A 20,119-nucleotide genomic window follows, 5' to 3' on the forward strand; every position below is an offset into this window, starting at 1 on the left:
CACGAAGGATGTTCCTTCTTAGCCTCTCCCCTTGCACGATGTGTGGTGACTCTCAAGTTAAACACCACCAGTCATCTCTCTCTCTCTCTCTCTAATGAGCGAGCAGGACTACGGTGAAGTTGTCTTTAATCAGACCATCTGACATCACTGAAGATGCAGTATATCTATTCACCTAACAGCTATTAATCCCATATACTACAATATTCAATTGAGGAAGTAATATTAAAACACAGGAGTACCCATTAAATGGCTCACATAGGCATTTAAACTGCATTACATTTACTGGTGGACAGTCCTTAAAACAATCACTTTACACTTGGTGATGAAGGATTTGTCTTGGGTGGAATACTGTTGGTGAACAAATCCAAAACAGCAACCTTAAGCTAGGATGAATAAAGGCAATGACAGAGGCATGAGGGAGGAGCTGGGTAGAATTGACTCGGAGAGGAGCCTAACAGGAAAGACAGTGGAACAGCAATGGCAGGGGTTTCTGGGAGTAATTCAGGAGACACAGCAGAGATTCTTCCCGAGAAAAAAGAAGCAAGGTACATGGAAGATGAAGCTACCATGGTTGACTAGGGAAGTCAGGGATAGCATAAAAGCAAAAGAGAAAGCATATAATGTGGCAAAGAGCAGTGGGAAACCAGAGGATTGGGAAGCTTACAACACAGGGCAACAAAAAAGAAAATAAGGAAATAAAAGATTAAAGATGAGAGTAATATAAAGGAAGACTGTAAGAGTTTCTTTAGATATATAAAAGGACAAAAGAGGCAAAACTAGACATTAGGGTGCTGGAAAATTATGCTGGAGGGATAGTAGTGGGGAAGAAGAAAATGGCTGAGGAACTGAATAATTACTTCGCGTCAGTCTTCATGGTGGAAGACACAAATAATATCCCAAAAGTTCAAAAGGGTGAGGGGGGCAGAGCTGAGTCTCGTGGCCGTGACCACAGAGAAGATGATATAAAACCTGAATGGCCTGAAGATGGATAAACCACCTGGACCAAACGGACAACACCCCAGAGTTCTAAGGGAGATAGCTGAAGAGATAGTGGAGGTGTTAGTAGTGATCTTTCAGGAATCACTAGAGTCAGGGAGGGTCACAGAGGATGGAAAAATCACTAACATGATACTCCAGTTTAAAAAGGGAGCAAGGCAAAAGACAGAAAATTACAGACCAATTAGCCTAATCTCAGTCGTGGGTACAATCCTGGAATCCATTGTGAAGGATGAGATTTCTGAATACTTGGAAGTGTATGGTAAAATAGGGTAAGGTCAGCATGGTTTCATGAAGGGGAGGTCATACCTGACAAATCTGCTAGAATGTTTTGAGGAAGTAACGAGCTGATTAGACCAAGGAGAGCCAATGGATGTTATCTACCTGGACTTCAAGAAGGCCTTTGACAAGGTGCTGCACAGGAGGCTACTGAGTAAAATTAGGGCCCCTTGGTGTTAGAGGTAAGGTCCTAGCATGGATAGAAGCTTGCCTGTCTGGCAGAAAGCAATGAGTGAGAATAAAAGGGTCTTTCTCAGGATGACGGTGACAAGTGGTGTTCCACAAGGCTCAGTGTTGGGACTACAACTTTCACTTTATACATTAAAGATCTCAATGAAGGAACTAAAGGCATTCTGGCTAAGTTTGCTGATGATACAAAGATAGATACAGGTTCAGTTAGCATAGAGGAGGCAGGGAGGCTATAGAAGGATTTGCACAGGTTAGGAGAGTGGGCAAAGAAGTGACAGATGAAGTGCAACGTAGATAGATGTGAGGGAATGCACATTGGTAGGAAAAATAGAGGCATGGACTATTTTTTAAATGGGGAGAAAATTCAAAATCTGAAGTGCAAAGGGGTGGTGGTGATATGAGGAGGTGAATACAATTGAAACACACAGAATATTGAATGGCCTGGACAGAGTAGATGTTGGGACGATCTTTCCATTGGTAGGAGAGACTAGGTCCTGAGGGCACAGCCTTAGAGTAAAAGGAAGACTTTTTAGAATGGAGATAAGGAGAAATGTCTTCAACTAGAGAGTCGTGAATCTATGGAATTAATTGCCACAGAAGGCTGTGGTGGCCAGGTCATTGAGTGTATTTAAGACTGAGATAGAAACGTTCTTGAGTATCAAGGGGATCAAGGGTTATGGAGGAAAGCAGGAGAATGGGGTTGAGATACTCTTCAGCTGTGATTGAATGGCAAAGCAAACAAAATAGACTGAATGGCCTAATTTCTGCTCCTAGGTTTTATGATCTTATGAACATGCAATGGGTTCTTACACATTTAAATTGTTTAATCTGACAAAAGAATTAGTGAAAAACACTATGGGGGAATCTTTTATGCAATTGCTATTAGGATTTGGAACACTGTCTGATAAATAAATGAATTGCTTTTTAAAAGAGGCCGCCACTTGTCTTCCTTCAATAAATAATGATCTATGAATCCACTTTTGTGCTATTTCAGCTTGTTTATTTGAGAAGATGTGATAACTGCTAAAATAGTGCACATTAGAGACTTCAAGATCCTCACCAGATGTGGAATCTGCAGTCAGACATGGAAAACAACTTGTGTTTGCGGCTACACAACTTGCATACAGATGCAAAGAGCTACTTTGAATAACCGCGGAGAGCAGATGCATGGATTGTGATGTGCACACTTAAAGATGCAGGCAGAATGCATACCTTATGCTGTCTTCTAATCATAATAATAATGATGTGCTATCCAGCACTGAATCCTTGACTGACTGTACACTACTGACCTGTTACAGTGGAATCGTGAAGTAGGGAATTGTCAAATATTTGGGATTTGGAAGTTTATTCACGGGATTTGGAGTCAACTGCAGTGCTCACAGCTAGCCTGCCGAGAATTGTACTGTACCAGTTGTCTCCTGCCTTTCTTTTCTTATTTCACTTTCTCTTCCTCCTGAGGTCTTTTTTGAACTCTGTGGTAAAGGCTATGGACTCATGATAGCCAAGTTGTTAAAATTTCAGTGGAGCTCCAGCAATGGGAACACTTACTGGTGAGCTCCTTTGGGCAGCAGTATCACTGTTCCAGTCTCTGGTGTACTTGATGGTGTCCTTATATTAGTTTGGTTCTGGTTAGGTGCATGCTAGCTAAGTGTGGTTGGATAATAGAGAGTAGTCATTATAGAGTAGCCAGCCCTTGTCAGAAAGCAGCCACACTCCGCTTTGACATGCTGGGTGAAAATGTGCTGGAACAATGGGTGAGTGCAGGCTGAATGAACCATGGCTGCCAAGATAGCAGACAATCACCAGCATGAAGTTTCAAACGTAGTCACATGACAACAATTGGCAATTGGTCATTTTTAACAGTTTTGGTGCAACTCAGTGTTGTGACATGGTCTGTGCAAATTTGTCTAGTTATGGCCAGGTGACAAGCAGTGGAACAATTCCTTCTTTTCAGCCTCTGATTAGTCAGAACAAAGCTTTAAACTCTTTTTCATACCAGGCTATACAGTTCTCAAGGAAAGGGGAATAGTAGCAGCATTCTCCTACTCACAAATACAATGTGATGACCAGCAGTTGACGTCGTTGAATATTGCAAAGAGCAAGATGATAAAATTCTAGCTTACCTGGGAGCCGAAATTTCCAGAAACCAAGTAAGTGGACAGCTCTAAAGTTCATTATAGCTTTAAGAATTAGTCAACCAGACAGTCAGCAGCTGCCAAGTGTTTGAACAAGGTAGTGATCAGCAGGAACTCATGTCAAGTCCAACAAGAGAGAAGTAGCATTCAGGCTAAAGCCGTTATGTCAGTCCTGGCAAGATGCACAGATGAAGTGTGTGGGATGCAAAACCTTAAAGACTAATCACATTTGACAGTTACAATTTCCATCAGAAAGCATTCCCGGTTCGGGGGCAAATATATCGAACCTTCAAAAGTAAAGTTAAAAATCCTTTTTGGGCAATTGATGAAACTTTAAATTAATGGCTCAAAAATCAAACAGGATGAGAAGACGAGAAGTGAAAATAATGAATAAAGTTCACAGTGAATGTTGCTGTTATGTTGAACAGGCACCAAGAGACACAGGCACCATGGTGGAAAGAAGGGTCACAGGTATATTTTGTACTGATGTCCCAGTGTTGGAAGCATCAGAAGGCTGTGTTAAGGTGACAAAAGGGACAATTTCCAAGCTAAAATCATGTAGATTCTAAAAGAAGAACTCTTTGGGGCTACAATGTTGAATAGATTGTTATAGTTCAAGAAGGTAGCTCACCACCATGACCCAAAGGATAACTAGGGATGGGCAATAAATGCTGGGCCAGCTAGCAACATCCACTTCCTAACAGTGATTTTGAAAATACATTGACAGACTAATAACTTAAACAGTGGTTCTGGGCAGGAGCATGTATAAAGGTTGCAGGCACAAAACTGTATTTGAAAAGTACATCCATTATGAATTAAGCTGTGAAAGGAGGGAACACATCCACATTGCCTGTGGAAAAGGAAGAAATATCCATTTTGCCTGCAAAATTTTGGGAACCTCTATTTTGGTCACAATGAAGAGGAAAGCCCCCCAGTAAATGGTTATATAAACATTATTATTTAATATCATTAAAAACTTCCAAAAAAAGGGAAATGAATTGATATTCTAAACTGTTTACAAGCTAAAAAACTTAGAAGAAGTAGAGGGCATAGGTTTAAGGCAAGAGTAAGAAAATTTAAAAGGGACCTATGGGACAACCATACAAAAAGGTTCTGCGTGTATGGAATGAGCTGCCAGAAGAAATGGTGGAGGCTAGTACAATTACAATATTTAAAAGGCATCCGAATGGGTATATGTAAATGAAGGGTATAGCAGGATGTGGGCCAAATGTTGGCAAATGGGACTAGATTAATTTAGGGTATCTGATCAGCATGGACGAGTTGGACGGAAGGATCTGTTTTCAATTTGTACATTTCTATGAGTCTCTGGCTGAGATAAAACAGCGTTGCAATTTACAAAAGTACAAGTCTTCAAGGGAAACAAAATTCACAGCATCATAAAGATACTGTCAAATGTGAGATATTAAGTAATAAGAATAAATAATCACAATAAGAAGACACAGCAAGAAAACTAATAATGCATTCAAGACTTAACTTTGTTTGATCACAGAGTTGGACATCTTGGGTCCACAGATTTTAAGGTGTAGAATTGTTTCAAACTTAACATTAAATCACATGCTGAACAAGTAAGTAGGTGGTTGTATTCAATAGTACCTACTGCTGATGATATTATAAATCATCAAAACATAAAAAGGCATGGATAAATTTGATGAAGATCTGAAATCTTTTGACAATTACTTTAACCTTAAAGAGAAAAAAATCTTGAAACAGCGAGATTTAATAGAAGAGTTCAGCAATCAGGAGAATCCCTGTTTTTGATCATTTTGTTAATCATCTCTATGAATTATCTCTGCCTCTGGAACTTTGAAATCAGAATTCATAAGAGATTAGATTAGATTCCCTACAGTGTGAAAATAGACCCTTCGGCGCAAAAAGTCCACACCAACCCTCCAAAGAGTAACGCACCCAGACCCATTTCCCTTTGACTAATGCACCTAACACTAAAGGGCAATTTAGCATGGCCAATTCACCTGACTTGCACATCTTTGGACTGTAGAAGGAAACCAGAGCACCCGGAGGAAACCCATGCAGAAACGGAAAGCCTTATAAAAGAAATCCTAAGGGAAATTCATGATCCAAATGACTCAAATTTGACAGAACTTGTTTATGTCAATGTCCCCCCTTTTTTTTAGATTAATTCAGGCTGATTGTAATTATTTAGCAGATCGAATACCATGACTGAAAAAAAAAAAGAAACAGCCTACAGAAATTAAACAATATAGTCCAGAGGGTATAATTCTCAGGATTAAAGATATGCTGCAAATTATTCTGCAACACAAGTAACATAAGAAAGTTGAGAGCATATGCAGTATACATGCTTCACATCAACACTTCTCACTTTTGAGCCTAAACTTACGTCTTTATCTCAGCTACTCCCAAAAGACAGTGAACAACTCAAGGGAATCAAGTTTTTCTATGACTATTCAAATAGCTTGGAATCAGAAAACAACTGGTACAGGAACAAACTATTGTTGTCCATCTGGTCCAAGAGCAACTAGTATAAAATTTCATTAGGCTTTACAAACTCATGGTGGAACTAAAAACAAAAAGTATCTTTTGAGATGATCTATGTTGGCGTAAAAGAACTGTCTAGTACTGTCAGGAAGGAAATTTACAACCACACAGGTAGGCTGGAAACATTCTCCACGTCGATCATCATGGTATAACATTTGGTTTGCAGATTCTCCAAGCAGAAGCAAATTCTGAAAACAAGAATACGCAGTACATCCCGTTCGAGTTCGTGAGCAAATGCTTAACTGAAGTTGCTCAGACAGCGAAACTGTCTGCAGAACAATTTGTGATTGCAGATTTAAATATTATGTCAGGGAATGAAGAGAAACATTTCAAATCTTTGTACTCCAAAGCAAAATGAACAGTGTCAGTGACAGAGATAATGCAGCAATTCTCCAGTCCCATAACTAACGATGTGAAAATATCTTTTGCACTAGTACGATAATCAAGGAGTGCAAATGGAGACACCCAATCTAATCAAGAAGTGAAGTAAGGAGTTACAGATGTTAACCAATCTATCAGCACATTGAGAGTAAATATTTGCATGAACAAAATTTGCATAATTCTATGAAAACCAGACCAACGTCCACATATTTAAGATGGTATTGTAAAGAATATATCTAGTTTTGAAATCCTGCCTAGGAACTGCAAAGAAGAAAGTACTTATTTCCACAGATTAACCATCTGCCATGATGGAAATTCGTGATATTAAAGGTCTCTCAAATGTTGTAGCTTGGCAACTCCTGGTTCAGTAGGGATGTGTTCTTTTGAAAAAGACGTTCAGGAGATAAGTGTCCTCCAGATAAGGTAATGGATCAACCACGTTATTTGGCAGAAACAACATCTATTGCAAAGGAAGTCCAAGAGATAAATGGTCCTCCAGTTGCAACATACTTCACAGAAAATGCATGATCAAGATCAGAATTAAGGTCATCAGTGCTCAAGCCCAAGACCTCCCAATTTTCTAAGTCAAAAAAGAATGCATTCTGGAAACATTGGAATACCTCCAGGCTACCTGAATTTGTAAAGTTATAGACCTGGCAGGAGATGGAATTATGTTAAATGTAGTTTTATAAATGAATGCATAAAATATTAATGGGAAAAAAATCTTTCAGAGATATGGTGAATAGGGTAAGGTGTCTGAAAAGGTTAATGTTGGAAAAAACATTAACATCCACCTAATCTATGATGATTTAATACAGGATGGATGGGGGTACTGAGAGAATAGCTCGAAGGTGACAGATGTGTTATTTATGATTTCAAATAGTCTTAGTAACAAAGTCTAACTAGCCAGTGCAACTGTCACATACATTTTTTTTTCAATATCTATATCTTGTTAAGACTAGAACCTCTTTTTGTTAAGACTCTCTAGTGATTGTTCCTCTATCATTGTAAATTAAATAGGCCCTTAAGCACAAAAGAGGAACAGGAACTGTGCCAACATCCTTGTACCTACAAAGACTAAATGCCATATCAAATAAACCATGCCATAAGCCAAATTTGCCACAACCCATCACTCACAGACACATACCTAGCTTGCATGTATAACATCTCATCTCATACAATTGGCACTGCTGTAAGCCTCTCACATCTTCTACTAGTGCCAATTATTCAATATCATTTCATAACTATATTACAAAACCTTCAGAGAAATTCAGGCCATTCGCTGACACACTTTGCTCACTCTTGTAGAACAAAATGGCACAGAACTGGAGAAATAGGAGCTTACTACAAGATATGCCAGCAAGTTCTGATCCTTCTTATGGTGTGTAATTTTAGGTTCTAATAAGCAAATCATAAATAATTGCACCATGAATCTTGGCTTTATATTGAAGTAGAGATAAAGTGAGGGCTGCAGATGCTGGAGATCAGAGCTGAAAATGTGTTGCTGGAAAAGCGCAGCAGGTCAGGCAGCATCCAAGGAACAGGAGAATCGACGTTTCGGGCATAAGATTCCTGAAGAAGGGCTTATGCCCGAAACGTCGATTCTCCTGTTCCTTGGATGCTGCCTGACCTGCTGCGCTTTTCCAGCAACACATTTTCAGCTCTTTATATTGAAGTAACATACCACCAACATCCTAATAATATAGTTGAGATGGTTAAAAATCTCAATGCCAGGTTATAGTCCAACAAGTTTAATTGGAAGCACTAGCTTTCGGAGCACTGCTCCTTCATCAGGTAGTTGTGGAGTACATGATTGTAAGACACAGAATTGTGTCTTACAACCATGTACTCCACATCCACCTGATGAAGGAGCAGTGCTCAGAAAACTAGCGCTTCCAGTTAAACCTGTTGGACTATAACCTGGCATTGTGAGATTTTTAACTTTGTATACCCCAGTCCAATAACGGCATCTCCAAATCATGACTAATTGAGATTGAACTGCACATCAAATGTGAAGCTCTGCTTCACATGTCTATACACACACACATACATACACCTTGTAATAGCTTGCACAAGCCTGAACAGAAGGTTCAACTTACTTTCTGTCTTTCCTTTAGTCAATTAGTTACAATAACTTACTTCAAACTACACTGTTTTGCTAATAATGTGATAAACTTTATCATTTGGCCCTTTCAGCATACAACATCAAACGGCGTGTCAGCAATGGCTCATTGGTGCAGACTCTGATGTCGGAGTTCCAGTTTCATTCCAGAGTTTGAACATGAAATGGAGATCAATGCAGCCAAATGTGAGGTGATTCACTTTGGGAAAAATAACAGGAAGGCAGAATACTGGGTCAATGAAAAGATTCTTGGTTGTGTGGATGTGCAGAGGGATCTTGGAGCCAATGTACATAAATCCCTGAAAGTTGCCACCCAGGTTGATAGTGATGTTAAGAAGGCATACGGTGTGTTAGGTTTTATTGGTAGAGGAGTTCCAGAGCCGTAATGTCATGCTGCAATTATACAAAATGCTAGTGCGGCTGCACTTGGAATATTGTGTACAGTTCTAGTCACCCCATTACAGGAAGGATGTGAAAGCATTGGAAAGGGTACAGAGGAGATTTACCAGGATGTTGCCTGGTCTGGAGGGAAGCTCTTATGAGGAAAGGCTAAGAGACTTGGGTTTGTTCTCATTGGAAAGAAGAAGGCTAAGAGGGGATTTGATAGAGACATACAAGATGATCAGAGGATTAGATAGGGTAGAAGGTGAAAATCTTTTTCCTAGGATGATGACATCAACTTGTATGAGGTGGCATAACTACAAATTGAGGGGTGATAGATTTAAGACAGATGTCAGAGGTTCTTTACTCAGAGAGCAGTAAGAGTGTGAAATGCCCTACCTGCCAATGTAGTCAACTCAGCTGCATTAGGGAGATTTAAACAATCCTTGGATAAGCACGTGGATGATGATGGGATAGTGTAGGGGGGGGGGATGAGCTTAGAATAGTTCACAGGTTGGCGTAACATCGAGGGCCGAAGGGCCGGATCTGCGCTGTATTGTTATATGTTCTAAAAATTAAGGTGACCTTCTCATGCCATTCTGATAGTACAATAATATATCAGAGGTACCGCCTTTCAGATGTAATGCTAAAGCAAGATCTCATTGCTTCCTCAGGCAGCCAAAAGATGATCCAATGGCATGATATCAATGAAGAGTTAAGGAATTATCCAAAATGTCTTTGCCAATGTTTATCTCAAACTCAAAATCAAATTAAACTCCATCTGCAACACTCCTCAGCTCATTGACCCATCTTATCAAGATCCTGTTGTAATCAGAGGTAACCTTCTTCACTGTCCACTACATTTCCAATTTTGGTGTCATTTGCAAACTTGATAACTATATTTCCTATGTTCACATCGAAATCATTTATATAAATGATGAAAAGCAGTGGACCCAGCACTAATCCTTGTTGCACACCACTGTTCACAGGTGTCCAGTCTGACAGGCAACCCTCCACCACCACCACCACCCTCTGTTTTCTACCCTCAAGCCAGTTCTTTATCCAAATGGCTAGCTGTCCCTGTATTCCATGTGATCTAATCTTGTTAACAAGGCTACCATGAGGAACCTTGTCGAATACTTTACTGAAGTCCAAATAGATCACATCCACCACTCTGCCCTCATCAATCCTCTTTGTTACTTCTTCAAAAAACTCAATCAAGTTTGTGAGACATGATTTCCCATGCACAAAGCCATGTTGACTATCCCTAATCAGTCCAAATACATGTAAATCCTGTCCCTCAAGATTCCCTCCAACAACTTACCCACCACCAACATCAGGCTCACCAGTCTCCTGGCTTTTCCTCACCACCTTTCTTAAATAGTGGCACCACATTAGCCAACTTCCAGTCTTCTGGCACCTCATCTGTGGCTATCGATGTTCCAAATATCTCAACAAGGGTCCCAGCAATCACTTGCCTAGGTTCCCACAGAGTTCGAGGGTACACCTGATCAGGTTGTGGGGATTTATCCATCTTTATGAGTTTTAAGACATCCAGCACCTCCTCCTCTGTAATATGTACATTTAGTTACATCTGGAAGAAAAAGGAGTCGAGCTACATGAACAAAACTGTTTTGACATCTTTGTGATAACTGACTGCCTTATTTAGGGAGTTATTCACAGGAAAGAATTTAAGGAGTTATTCACAGGAAAGCTATGTCTGCAAACACAGACATTGCTAAATGTAACAAGGAAGAGGGAAGTTGTTGGTACTTCTGATAAGGAGGCAAGCTGCAGACTTGATGGTTTTAGAGGAGTAGTCAATAATTTAGATGAAAGTATCCAAAGAATGATCAATAACCAATAAATAGGGTGGAACGGCGGCTCAGTGGTTAGCACTGCTGCCTCACAGCGTCAGGGACCTGGGTTTGATTCCCGCCTCAGGTCACTCTCCGTGTGGAGTTTGCACATTCTCCCCATGTCTGCGTGGGTTCCTTCCGGGTGCTCCGGTTTCCTCCCACAAATCCAAAAATGTGCAGGTCAGGTGAATTGACCAAGCTAAATTGCCCATAGTGCCTACACTCTAGGGAATTGGATTTAACAATATCACATCATCAACCTGAAGGACAACAAAACTGTGCAGGAATCGAACATCAGAACTCTATTAGTCGAACTTCAAAAAACAACATTTTACAAAGATTGAACTCTGGACACTTGGGTGGAATTGTAACTAAATTCCACCATCAACAGGTAACAGACAAATAGAGTCATAGAGATGTACAGCATGGAAACAGACCCTTCAGTCCATGCCAACCAGATATCCCAACCCAATCTAGTCCCACCAGCCAGCACCCGGCCCATATCCCTCCAAACCCTTCCTATTCATATACCCATCCAAATGCCTTCTAAATGTTGCAATTGTACCGGCCTCCACCACTTCCTCTGGCAGCTCGCTCCATACACGTACCTCCCTCTGTGAGAAAAAGTTGCCTCTTAGGTCTCTTTTATATCTTTCCCCTCTCACCCTAAACCTATACCCTCTAGTTCTGGACTCCCAAACCCCCGGGAAAAGACTTTGCCTATTTATCCTATCCATGCCGCTCATAATTTTGTAAACCTCTATAAGGTCACCCCTCAGCCTCCAAAGCTCCAGGGAAAACAGCCCCAGCCTGTTCAGCCTCTCCCCATAGCTCAAATCCTCCAACCCTGGCAACATCCTTGTAAATCTTTTCTGAACCCTTTCAAGTTTCACAATGTCTTTCCAACAGGAAGGAGACTAGAATTGCACGCAATATTCCAACAGTGGCCTAACCAATGTCCTGTACAGCCGCAACATGACCTCCCAACTCCTGTACTCAATACTCTGACCAATAAAAGAAAGCATACCAAACGCCTTCTTCACTATCCTATCTACCTGCGACTCCACTTCCAAGGAGCTATGAACCTGCACTCCAAGGTCTCTTTGTTCAGCAACACTCCCTAGGACCTTACCATTAAGTGTATAAGTCCTGCTAAGATTTGCTTTCCTAAAATGCAGCACCTCACATTTATGTGAATTAAACTCCATCTGCCACTTCTCAGCCCACTGGCCCATCTGATCAAGATCCTGTTGTAATCTGAGGTAACCCTCTTCACTATCCACTACACCTCCAATTTTGGTGTCATCTGCAAACTTACTTACTGTACCTCTTATGCTCGCATCCAAATCATTTATGTAAATGACAAAAAGCACTGATCCTTGTGGCACTGCACTGGTCACAGGCCTCAAATCTGAAAAACAACCCTCCACCACCACCCTCTGTCTTCTACCTTTGAGCCAGTTCTGTATCCAAATGGCTAGTTCTCCCTGTATTCCATGAGATCTAACCTTGCAAATCAGTCTCCCATGGGGAACCTTGTTGAACGCCTTACTGAAGTTCATATAAATCACATCTACCACTCTGCCCTCATCAATCGTCTTTGTTACTTCCTCAAAAAACACAATCAAGTTTGTGAGACATGATTTCTCACACACAAAGCCATATTGACTATCCCTAAATCAGTCCTTGCCCTTCCAAATACATGTACGTCCTATCCCTCAGGATTCCCTCCAACAACTTGCCCACCACCAACATCAGGCTCACTGGTCTATAGTTTCCTGGCTTGTCCTTACCACCCTTCTTAAACAGTGGCACCACGTTTGCCAACCTCCAGACTTTCGGCACACCTCACCTGTGACTATCGATGATACAAATATCTCAGCAAGAGCCACAGCAATCACTTCTCTAGCTTCCCACAGAGTTCTAGGGTACACCTCATCAGGTCCTGGGGATTTATCCACCTTTATGTGTTTCAAGACATCCAGCACTTCCTCCTCTGTAATATGGACATTTTGCAAGATATCACCATCTATTTCCCTACAGTCTATATCTTCCATATCCTTTTCCACAGTAAATACTGATGCAAAATATTCATTTAGTATCTCCCCCATTTTCTGTGGCTCTACACAAAGGCCACCTTGCTGATCTTTGAGAGGCCCTATTTTCTCCTTGGTTACCCTTTTGTCCTTAACATATTTGTAGAAATCTTTTGGATTCTCCTTAATTCTATTTGCCAAAGCTATCTCATGTCCCCTTTTTTGCCCTCCTGATTTCCCTCAAGTATACTCCTACTGCTTTTATACTCTAAGGATTCACTCGATTTATCCTGTCTATACCTTACATATGCTTCCTTCTTTTTCTTAACCAAACCCTCAATTTCTTTAGTCATCCAGCATTCCCTATACCTACCAGCCTTTCCTTTCACCCTAACAGGAATATACTTTCTCTGGATTCTCGTTATCTCATTTCTGAAGGCTTCCCATTTTCCAGCTGTCCCTTTATCTGCGAGCATCTGCCCCTAATCAGCTTTCGAAAGTTCTTGCCTAATACCGTTAAAATCGGCCTTTCTCCAATTTAGAACTTCAACTTTTAGATCTGGTCTATCCTTTTCCATCACTATTTTAAATCTAATAGAATTATGGTCTCTGGCCCCAAAGTGTGCCCCCCCGAAACCTCAGTCACCTGTCCTGCATTATTTCCCAAGAGTAGGTCAAGTTTTGCACCTTCTCTCGTAAGTACATCCACATACCGAATCAGAAAATGTTCTTGTACATACTTAACAAGTTCCTCTCCATCTAAACCCATAACACTATGGCAGTCCCAGTCTATGTTTGGAAAGTTAAAATCCCCTACCATAACCACTGTATTATTCTTACAGATAGCTGAGATCTCCTTACAAGTTTGTTTCTCAATTTCCCTCTGGTGCTGTGAGGCTTAACTCGCTTACATGAGCGGTCTTATTTTGGTTGCTACATGCAATAAAGTTTAAATCATTGTTTCAGTACTTGATTGTCTGCGAGACTTCTAAATAAATAGCTAAATTAAAAGGTAACTTGTGTTCATTTACCCACAACAATAGCACTTTCAACATAATAAAAATCCAAAAGGTACTTTGTAGGAGTATTTTAAAGCAAAATACAATACACAGATACAAAAAGAGAAATAAGCTCATCAGAGGTCAAAAGATAGTTTTAAGGTGTGACTTAAAAGAGGAAAACGAGATTGAGTGACAGAGAGGTATAAGCAAGGACTTTAAAAGATTGTGACCTCGACAACTGAAGGCATGGACACCTATTGTGCAAGACTCGATAATTGAACTCGTTTGAGTTAAAAAGACAGGTATTTGAGACTTAATGATCTCAAATTTATGGAGGCCAGCATGGGGGAGATGAGCACGAAGTGTGTTGGAAAAGTCTGGCCTAAATATGATGAAAGCATGGATAAGGGTATCAACAGTAGATGAACGAAGGTGGAACAAAGTCAGGCAATGTTCCGGAAGTGAAAATAGGCAGTCTTAGAGGTGGGATAAATATAAAGATGGATACTCCTCTTGGGATCAAATGTGATGTCAATGTTATGAATAAACTGGCTTAGTCTCAGACTGTTACCAGGGAGCGGGCTGGAGTCAGTAGTTAGGTAATAAAAAGCATAATAGTAATGCTAGTCTCTTTTTCTTTTTTTTATAAACTAGAAACATCAGTATCCCAAGATCTTACCACAAACAAGGAATCACACTCTATTTATTCATTATGTGTTGAAATATCTTGTCAGTTTTGGTTAGAGATCAGTTGTCAGCACACAGTCAAGAACAGTCAACTTTGTGCAATAATATTTAAACAAGGCAGTTAAGACTTGCAATGTAAATTCACTACTATTTCAAAGAAGCCTAATCTATAAGTAATTACACAAAGATCTAGACTGCGATATCTATAATGTGTCTGCAGATAATAAATGTGACTAAAAGTGCTTCGCCTTCAGCAGATTTGTTCAGACAACAGTTACTGTTCCTACCTGGACGGTTGTAGAGTCAAAGAGTCATATAGATGTACAGTAGACTCTTCGGTCCAACTTGTCCATGCTGACCAGATATCCCAACCCAATCTAGTCCCACATGCCAGCACCCGGCCCATATCCCTCCAAACCCTTCCTAGTCATATACCCATCCAAATGCCTCTTAAATGTTGCAATTGTACCAGCCTCCACCACATCCTCTGGCAGCTCATTCCATAGACGTACCACCCTCTGCGTGAAAAAGTTGCCTCTTAGGTCTCTTTTATATCTTTAACCTCTCACCCTAAATCTATGCCCTCTAATTCTGGACTGCCCGATCCCAGGGAAAAGACTTTGTCTATTTACCCTATCCATGCCCCTCATGATTTTATAAATTTCTATAAGGTCACCCCTCAGCCTCCAATGCTCTAGGGATAACAGCCCTAGCCTATTCAACCTCTCCCTTTCGCTCAAATCCTTCAACCCTGGCAACATCCTTACAAATCTTTTCTGAACCCTTTCAAGTTTCACACCATCCTTCCAATAGGTAGAACAGAATTGCACGCAACATTCCAAAAGTAGCCTAGCCAATGTCCTGTACAGATGCAACATGACCTCCCAACTCCTGAACTGAATACTCTGACCAATAAACAAAAGCATACTAAACACCTGCTTCACTATTCTATCTACCCGTGACTCTACTTTCAAGGAGCTATGAACCTTTACTCCAAGGTCTCTTTGTTCAGCAACACTCCCTTGGACCTTACCATTAAGTGTATAAGTCTTGCACCGATTTGCCATTCCAAAATGCATTACCTCACATTTATGTAAATTAAACTCCATCTGCCATACCTCAGCCCATTGGCCCACCTGATCAAGATCCTGTTGTAATCGGAGGTAACCTTCTTCACTGTCCACTACACCTCCAATTTTGGTGTCATCTACAAACTTACAGACTATACCTCATATGCTCACATCCAAATCATTTATATTCATGACAAAAAGTAGAGGATCCAGCACCCATCCTTGTGGCACTCCACTAGTCACAGGCTTCCAGTCTGAAAAACAACCCTCCACCACCACCCTCTGTCTTCTACCTTTGAGCCAGTTCTGTATCCAAATGGCTAGTTCTTCCTGTATTCCCATGAGATCTAACCTTGCTAATCAGTCTCCCATGGAGAACCTTGTCAAACGCCTTACTGAAGTCCAAATAGATCACGTCTACCACTCTGCCCACATCAATCCACTTTGTTACTACATCAAAAATCTCAATTAAGTTTGTGAGACATGATTTCCCATGCACAAAGCTATGTTGACTATCCCTAACCAGTCCTCGCCTTTCCAAGTACGTGTACATACTTTCTCTCACACTTCCCTCCAACAACTTGCCCAATACAGACATCAGGCTCACTGGTCTATAGTTCCCTAGCTTGTCCTTACCACCTTTCTTTAATGGTGGCACCACATTACCCAACCTCCAGTCATCCAGCACCTCACCTGTGACTATCGATGATACAAATGTCATAGCAAGGGGCCCAGCAATCACTTTCCCAATCAGTTCCTGAGGATTTATCCACTTATGCATTTCAAGACACCCAGCACTTCCACCTCTGTCATATGGACATTTTTCAAGATGTCACCATCTATTTCCCTACATTCTATATCTTTTCTATCCTTCTCCACAGTAAACACTGATGCAAAATACTCATTTAGTATCTCTCCATCTCTTGTGGCTCCACACAAAGGCCACCTTGCTGATCTTTGAGGGGCTCTATTTTCTCCCTAGTCATCCTTTTGTCCTTAATGTATTTGTAAAAACCCTTTGGATTCTCATATCCCCTTTTTGTCCTCCTGATATCCCTCTTAAATATACTCCTCCTGCCTTTATGCTCTAAGGATTCACTCGATCTATCCTGTCCATATCTGACATATGCTTCCTTTGTTTTAACCAAACCCACAATTTCTCTCGTCATCAAGCATTCCATACATCTACTAGCCTTTCCTTTCACCCTACCAGGAATATACTTTCTCTGGACTCTTGTTATCACATTTCTGAAGGCTTCCCAATTTCCAGCCATCCCTCTACCTGCGATCATCTGCCTCCAATCAGCTTTTGAAAGTTTTTGCCTAATACTGTCAAAATTAGCCTTCCTCCAATTTAGAACTTCAATGATTAGATCTGGTCTATCCTTTTCCATCACTATTTTAAAACTAATGGAAGTATAGTTGCTGGCCCAATGTGCTCCCCCACAGACACCTCAGTCACTCACCCTGTCTTTTATTTTTCAAGAGTAGGTCAAGTTTTGCACTGAAATGTCCTTATAAATTTGTTTCTCAATTTCCCGCTGACTATTAGGGGGTCAATAATACAATCCTAATAAGGTGATCATCCCTTTCTTATTTCTCAGTTCCACCCAAATAACTTCCCTAGATGCATTTCCAGGAATATCCTCCCTCAATACAGCTGTAATGCTGTCCCTTATCAAGGACGCTACTCCCCTCCATATTTTTATAGATTAGATTACTTACAGTGTGGAAACAGGCCCTTCAGCCCAACAAGTCCACACCGACCCGCCAGACCATTCCCCTACATTTACCCCTTCACCTAACACTACAGGCAATTTTGCATGGCCAATTCACCTAACCTGCCATTTTTGGACTGTAGGAGGAAACCCACGCAGCCACAGGGAGAATGTGCAAACTCCACACAGTCAGTCGCCTGAGGCGGGAATTGAACCCAGGTCTCTGGTGCTGTGAGGCAGCAATGCTAACCACTGTGCTGCCCTTTCTTGCCCCGTCTTTATATCCCTCCTGTAACGTTTATACCTTGGAACATTAAGCTGTCAGTCCTGTCCATCCCTGAGCCATGTTTTTGTAATTGCTATAATACTCTAGTCTCATGTTCCTAACCATGCCCTGAGTTCATCTGCCTTTCCTGTTAGGCCTTTTATATTGAAATAAACGCAGTTTCATTTATCAGTCCAATCTTGTTCTCTGCTTTGTCCCTGCCTGCCCTAACTGTTTGATTTGCTTCTTGTCTCAGCTGTACCAGTCTCAGATTGATCTCTTTCCTCACTATTTCCTTGGGTCCCCCCCCCCCCCCCCAACATTACTCATTTAAATCCTTCCTAGCAGTTCTAACAAATTTCCCATCCAGTATGTTAGTCCCCTTCCAATTCAGGTGCAATCCATCCTTCTTGTGCAGGTCACTTCTACCCCAAAAGAGATTCCAATGATCCAAAAATGTGAATCCTTCTCCCATACACCAACTCCTCAGCCATGCATTCACCTGCTCTAACTTCCTACTCCTACCCTCACTAGCTCATAGTACCGGGAGTAATACAGATATTACTACTCTCGAGGACCCATTTTTTAAATTGCTGCCTAATACTCCGTATTCTCCCTTCAGAACCTCATCCTTTTCCCTTCCAATGTCCTTGGTTCCAATGTATGCAATGATCTCCTGCTTGTCCCTCTCCCCCTTGAGAACATTCTGCACCCTCTCTGAGACATCCTTGATCCTGGCACCAGGGAGGCAACACACCAATTTGATTTTCCGCTGCTGGCCACAGAAACGTTTATCTCTTGTAGGAATGTTTTCCTGGGTTTGAACATACCAAATATATAGAACAAATCATGCATATAGAACAAACAAGTCTGGTCTGAAGGAGGTCACTGGACCTGAAACATTAACTCTGCTTTCTCTCCAATGATGCTGTCAGACCTGCTGAGTTTTTCCAACAATTTCTGTTTGTTTCTGATTTCTTCCATCAGCAGTACTTTTTTTTTGTTTAGTATAGAACAAACAACCTGTTTGGAGGAAAGCCTATAAGAATTCCTGCCTGTTTCCCAGCGGTTTCCAGTATTGGCTATCTTTGTTTCCAGTTATATGTATTTGATTATGTAATCAGTGTGCAGCAGAGCCTTTGCTGTCTATTGCACGTTTTAGACTGAAATGTGACAGGTTCCTGGTTGCAATGTGATCTTTTCCCTTGCATAAATGGCAGTTTCACGCCCGCGTTCAGAAGATTGAGGCTTCAACTCCCATTGCCGAGCGGTCTGGGCACACACCTCTGTGTCAGACGGAGGGTGGTGCAGTATTTCAAATCAGCGATTCTTCCCTCTCAGTTAGGTGTCAACAGACCTGAGGACAGAGGAAGGGAGTTCTCTCCAGTGTCCTGACTCATACTTACGTCGAAATCAACATGACTGAAAGTGATTACCTGCTCAGTGTTAGGATTTACTGACACTTTCTGTAGCACAACACTGCCCCCAGCTCCGAAGCACTTCATTCAATATAAAAGGGTGTCCTGAGACCATGGAAGATGCTATATAAATGAAAGTATTTCTTTCTGAAGTGCAGAACAATTGCCATGACAGCAAGCTTTAATTTTGATTGCCTCTGCTCCAATTGTTTTACAACTACTGCAAGTTAATCATTTATCGTTGAGCCATTCTTTTAAAAAAAAGGGGAGCGGCTTCTCGAACTAGTATTTCTGGAATAGATTAAGTGAGAACCATGCAGGTATGATATTTTGAGACAGGGCTGGTAATAGCGCCGAGTGCCTGCAGTTAAAGAAAAAAAACATTACTCACCCAATGAAAGAATCAACGAAAGCACAAGCAAAGTTCCAATCTTCAAATATGTCTCTTTAAAACAGGACTGTTCCATCTCAGTCAGACAGCAGTTTGACCAGAAGACAGCTGTAGACGAGGTTGATCCGCGCAGAGATAGCTGGGGGAAAGACAAACCGCGGTGTTCAGCAAAATTATGACTGAAATGGTTAAAACCACTGAACAGCAGAAGTGGTTGAAGTATATTTTCGATGTCGTGACATTATAAGAGAAGTCAGCCCGGAACGAATCTTTTCTCCAACGTGCTGAATATAGTTCATGTCAATTTAAAAAAAACAATTCAGTCCGGGAAAATCGATTCTGTAGCAGCAGATGAAAGCAAGGCTCATTGGGTGTGAATTGTGTTCTCCCGTTTGTCCTCGTTTCCAATTTGAGCTCTACGTAAATGGGTCACAATATCTCGCCAGCAGTGATTCTAAACTGGCATGGTGTCAATGAAGAGTTTAGGTTCCGGAAGTTTACTAATACAGGGAGCGGCTGCCTGGGAAAATTAGATTCTGATATTGGAGAGAGAGCATGTGGGAGAAACCAATGTGTGAGACACTGATGTCTGAGTGTGAGTGACAGAAACGGTCTCTCATCTGTGAGTGTGTATTGAGTGACCTGTTTGAAAGATC

The 20,119-nt window shown here is 41.1% G+C and overlaps 1 protein-coding gene across 1 annotated transcript in view; it reads right to left on the bottom strand.

Moving 5' to 3' along the window:
- The window catches only part of LOC122555182 (immunoglobulin superfamily member 3), a 54,188-nt gene extending 34,293 nt beyond the window's left edge, over nucleotides 1-19,895 (bottom strand). The window contains exon 1 of the mRNA XM_043700920.2: nucleotides 19,464-19,895. Within this exon, the coding sequence (XP_043556855.2) occupies nucleotides 19,464-19,539 (76 nt within the window). The 5' untranslated portion in view covers nucleotides 19,540-19,895. The remainder of the gene's footprint in view (nucleotides 1-19,463) is intronic.
- Between the last annotated feature and the right edge of the window lie 224 nt (nucleotides 19,896-20,119).

Source organism: Chiloscyllium plagiosum, unplaced genomic scaffold (assembly GCF_037043375.1).
Source record: "Chiloscyllium plagiosum isolate Xiang-an unplaced genomic scaffold, Cpla_swu_hap1 HiC_scaffold_12, whole genome shotgun sequence".
In the NCBI taxonomy this organism is placed as follows: domain Eukaryota; kingdom Metazoa; phylum Chordata; class Chondrichthyes; order Orectolobiformes; family Hemiscylliidae; genus Chiloscyllium; species Chiloscyllium plagiosum.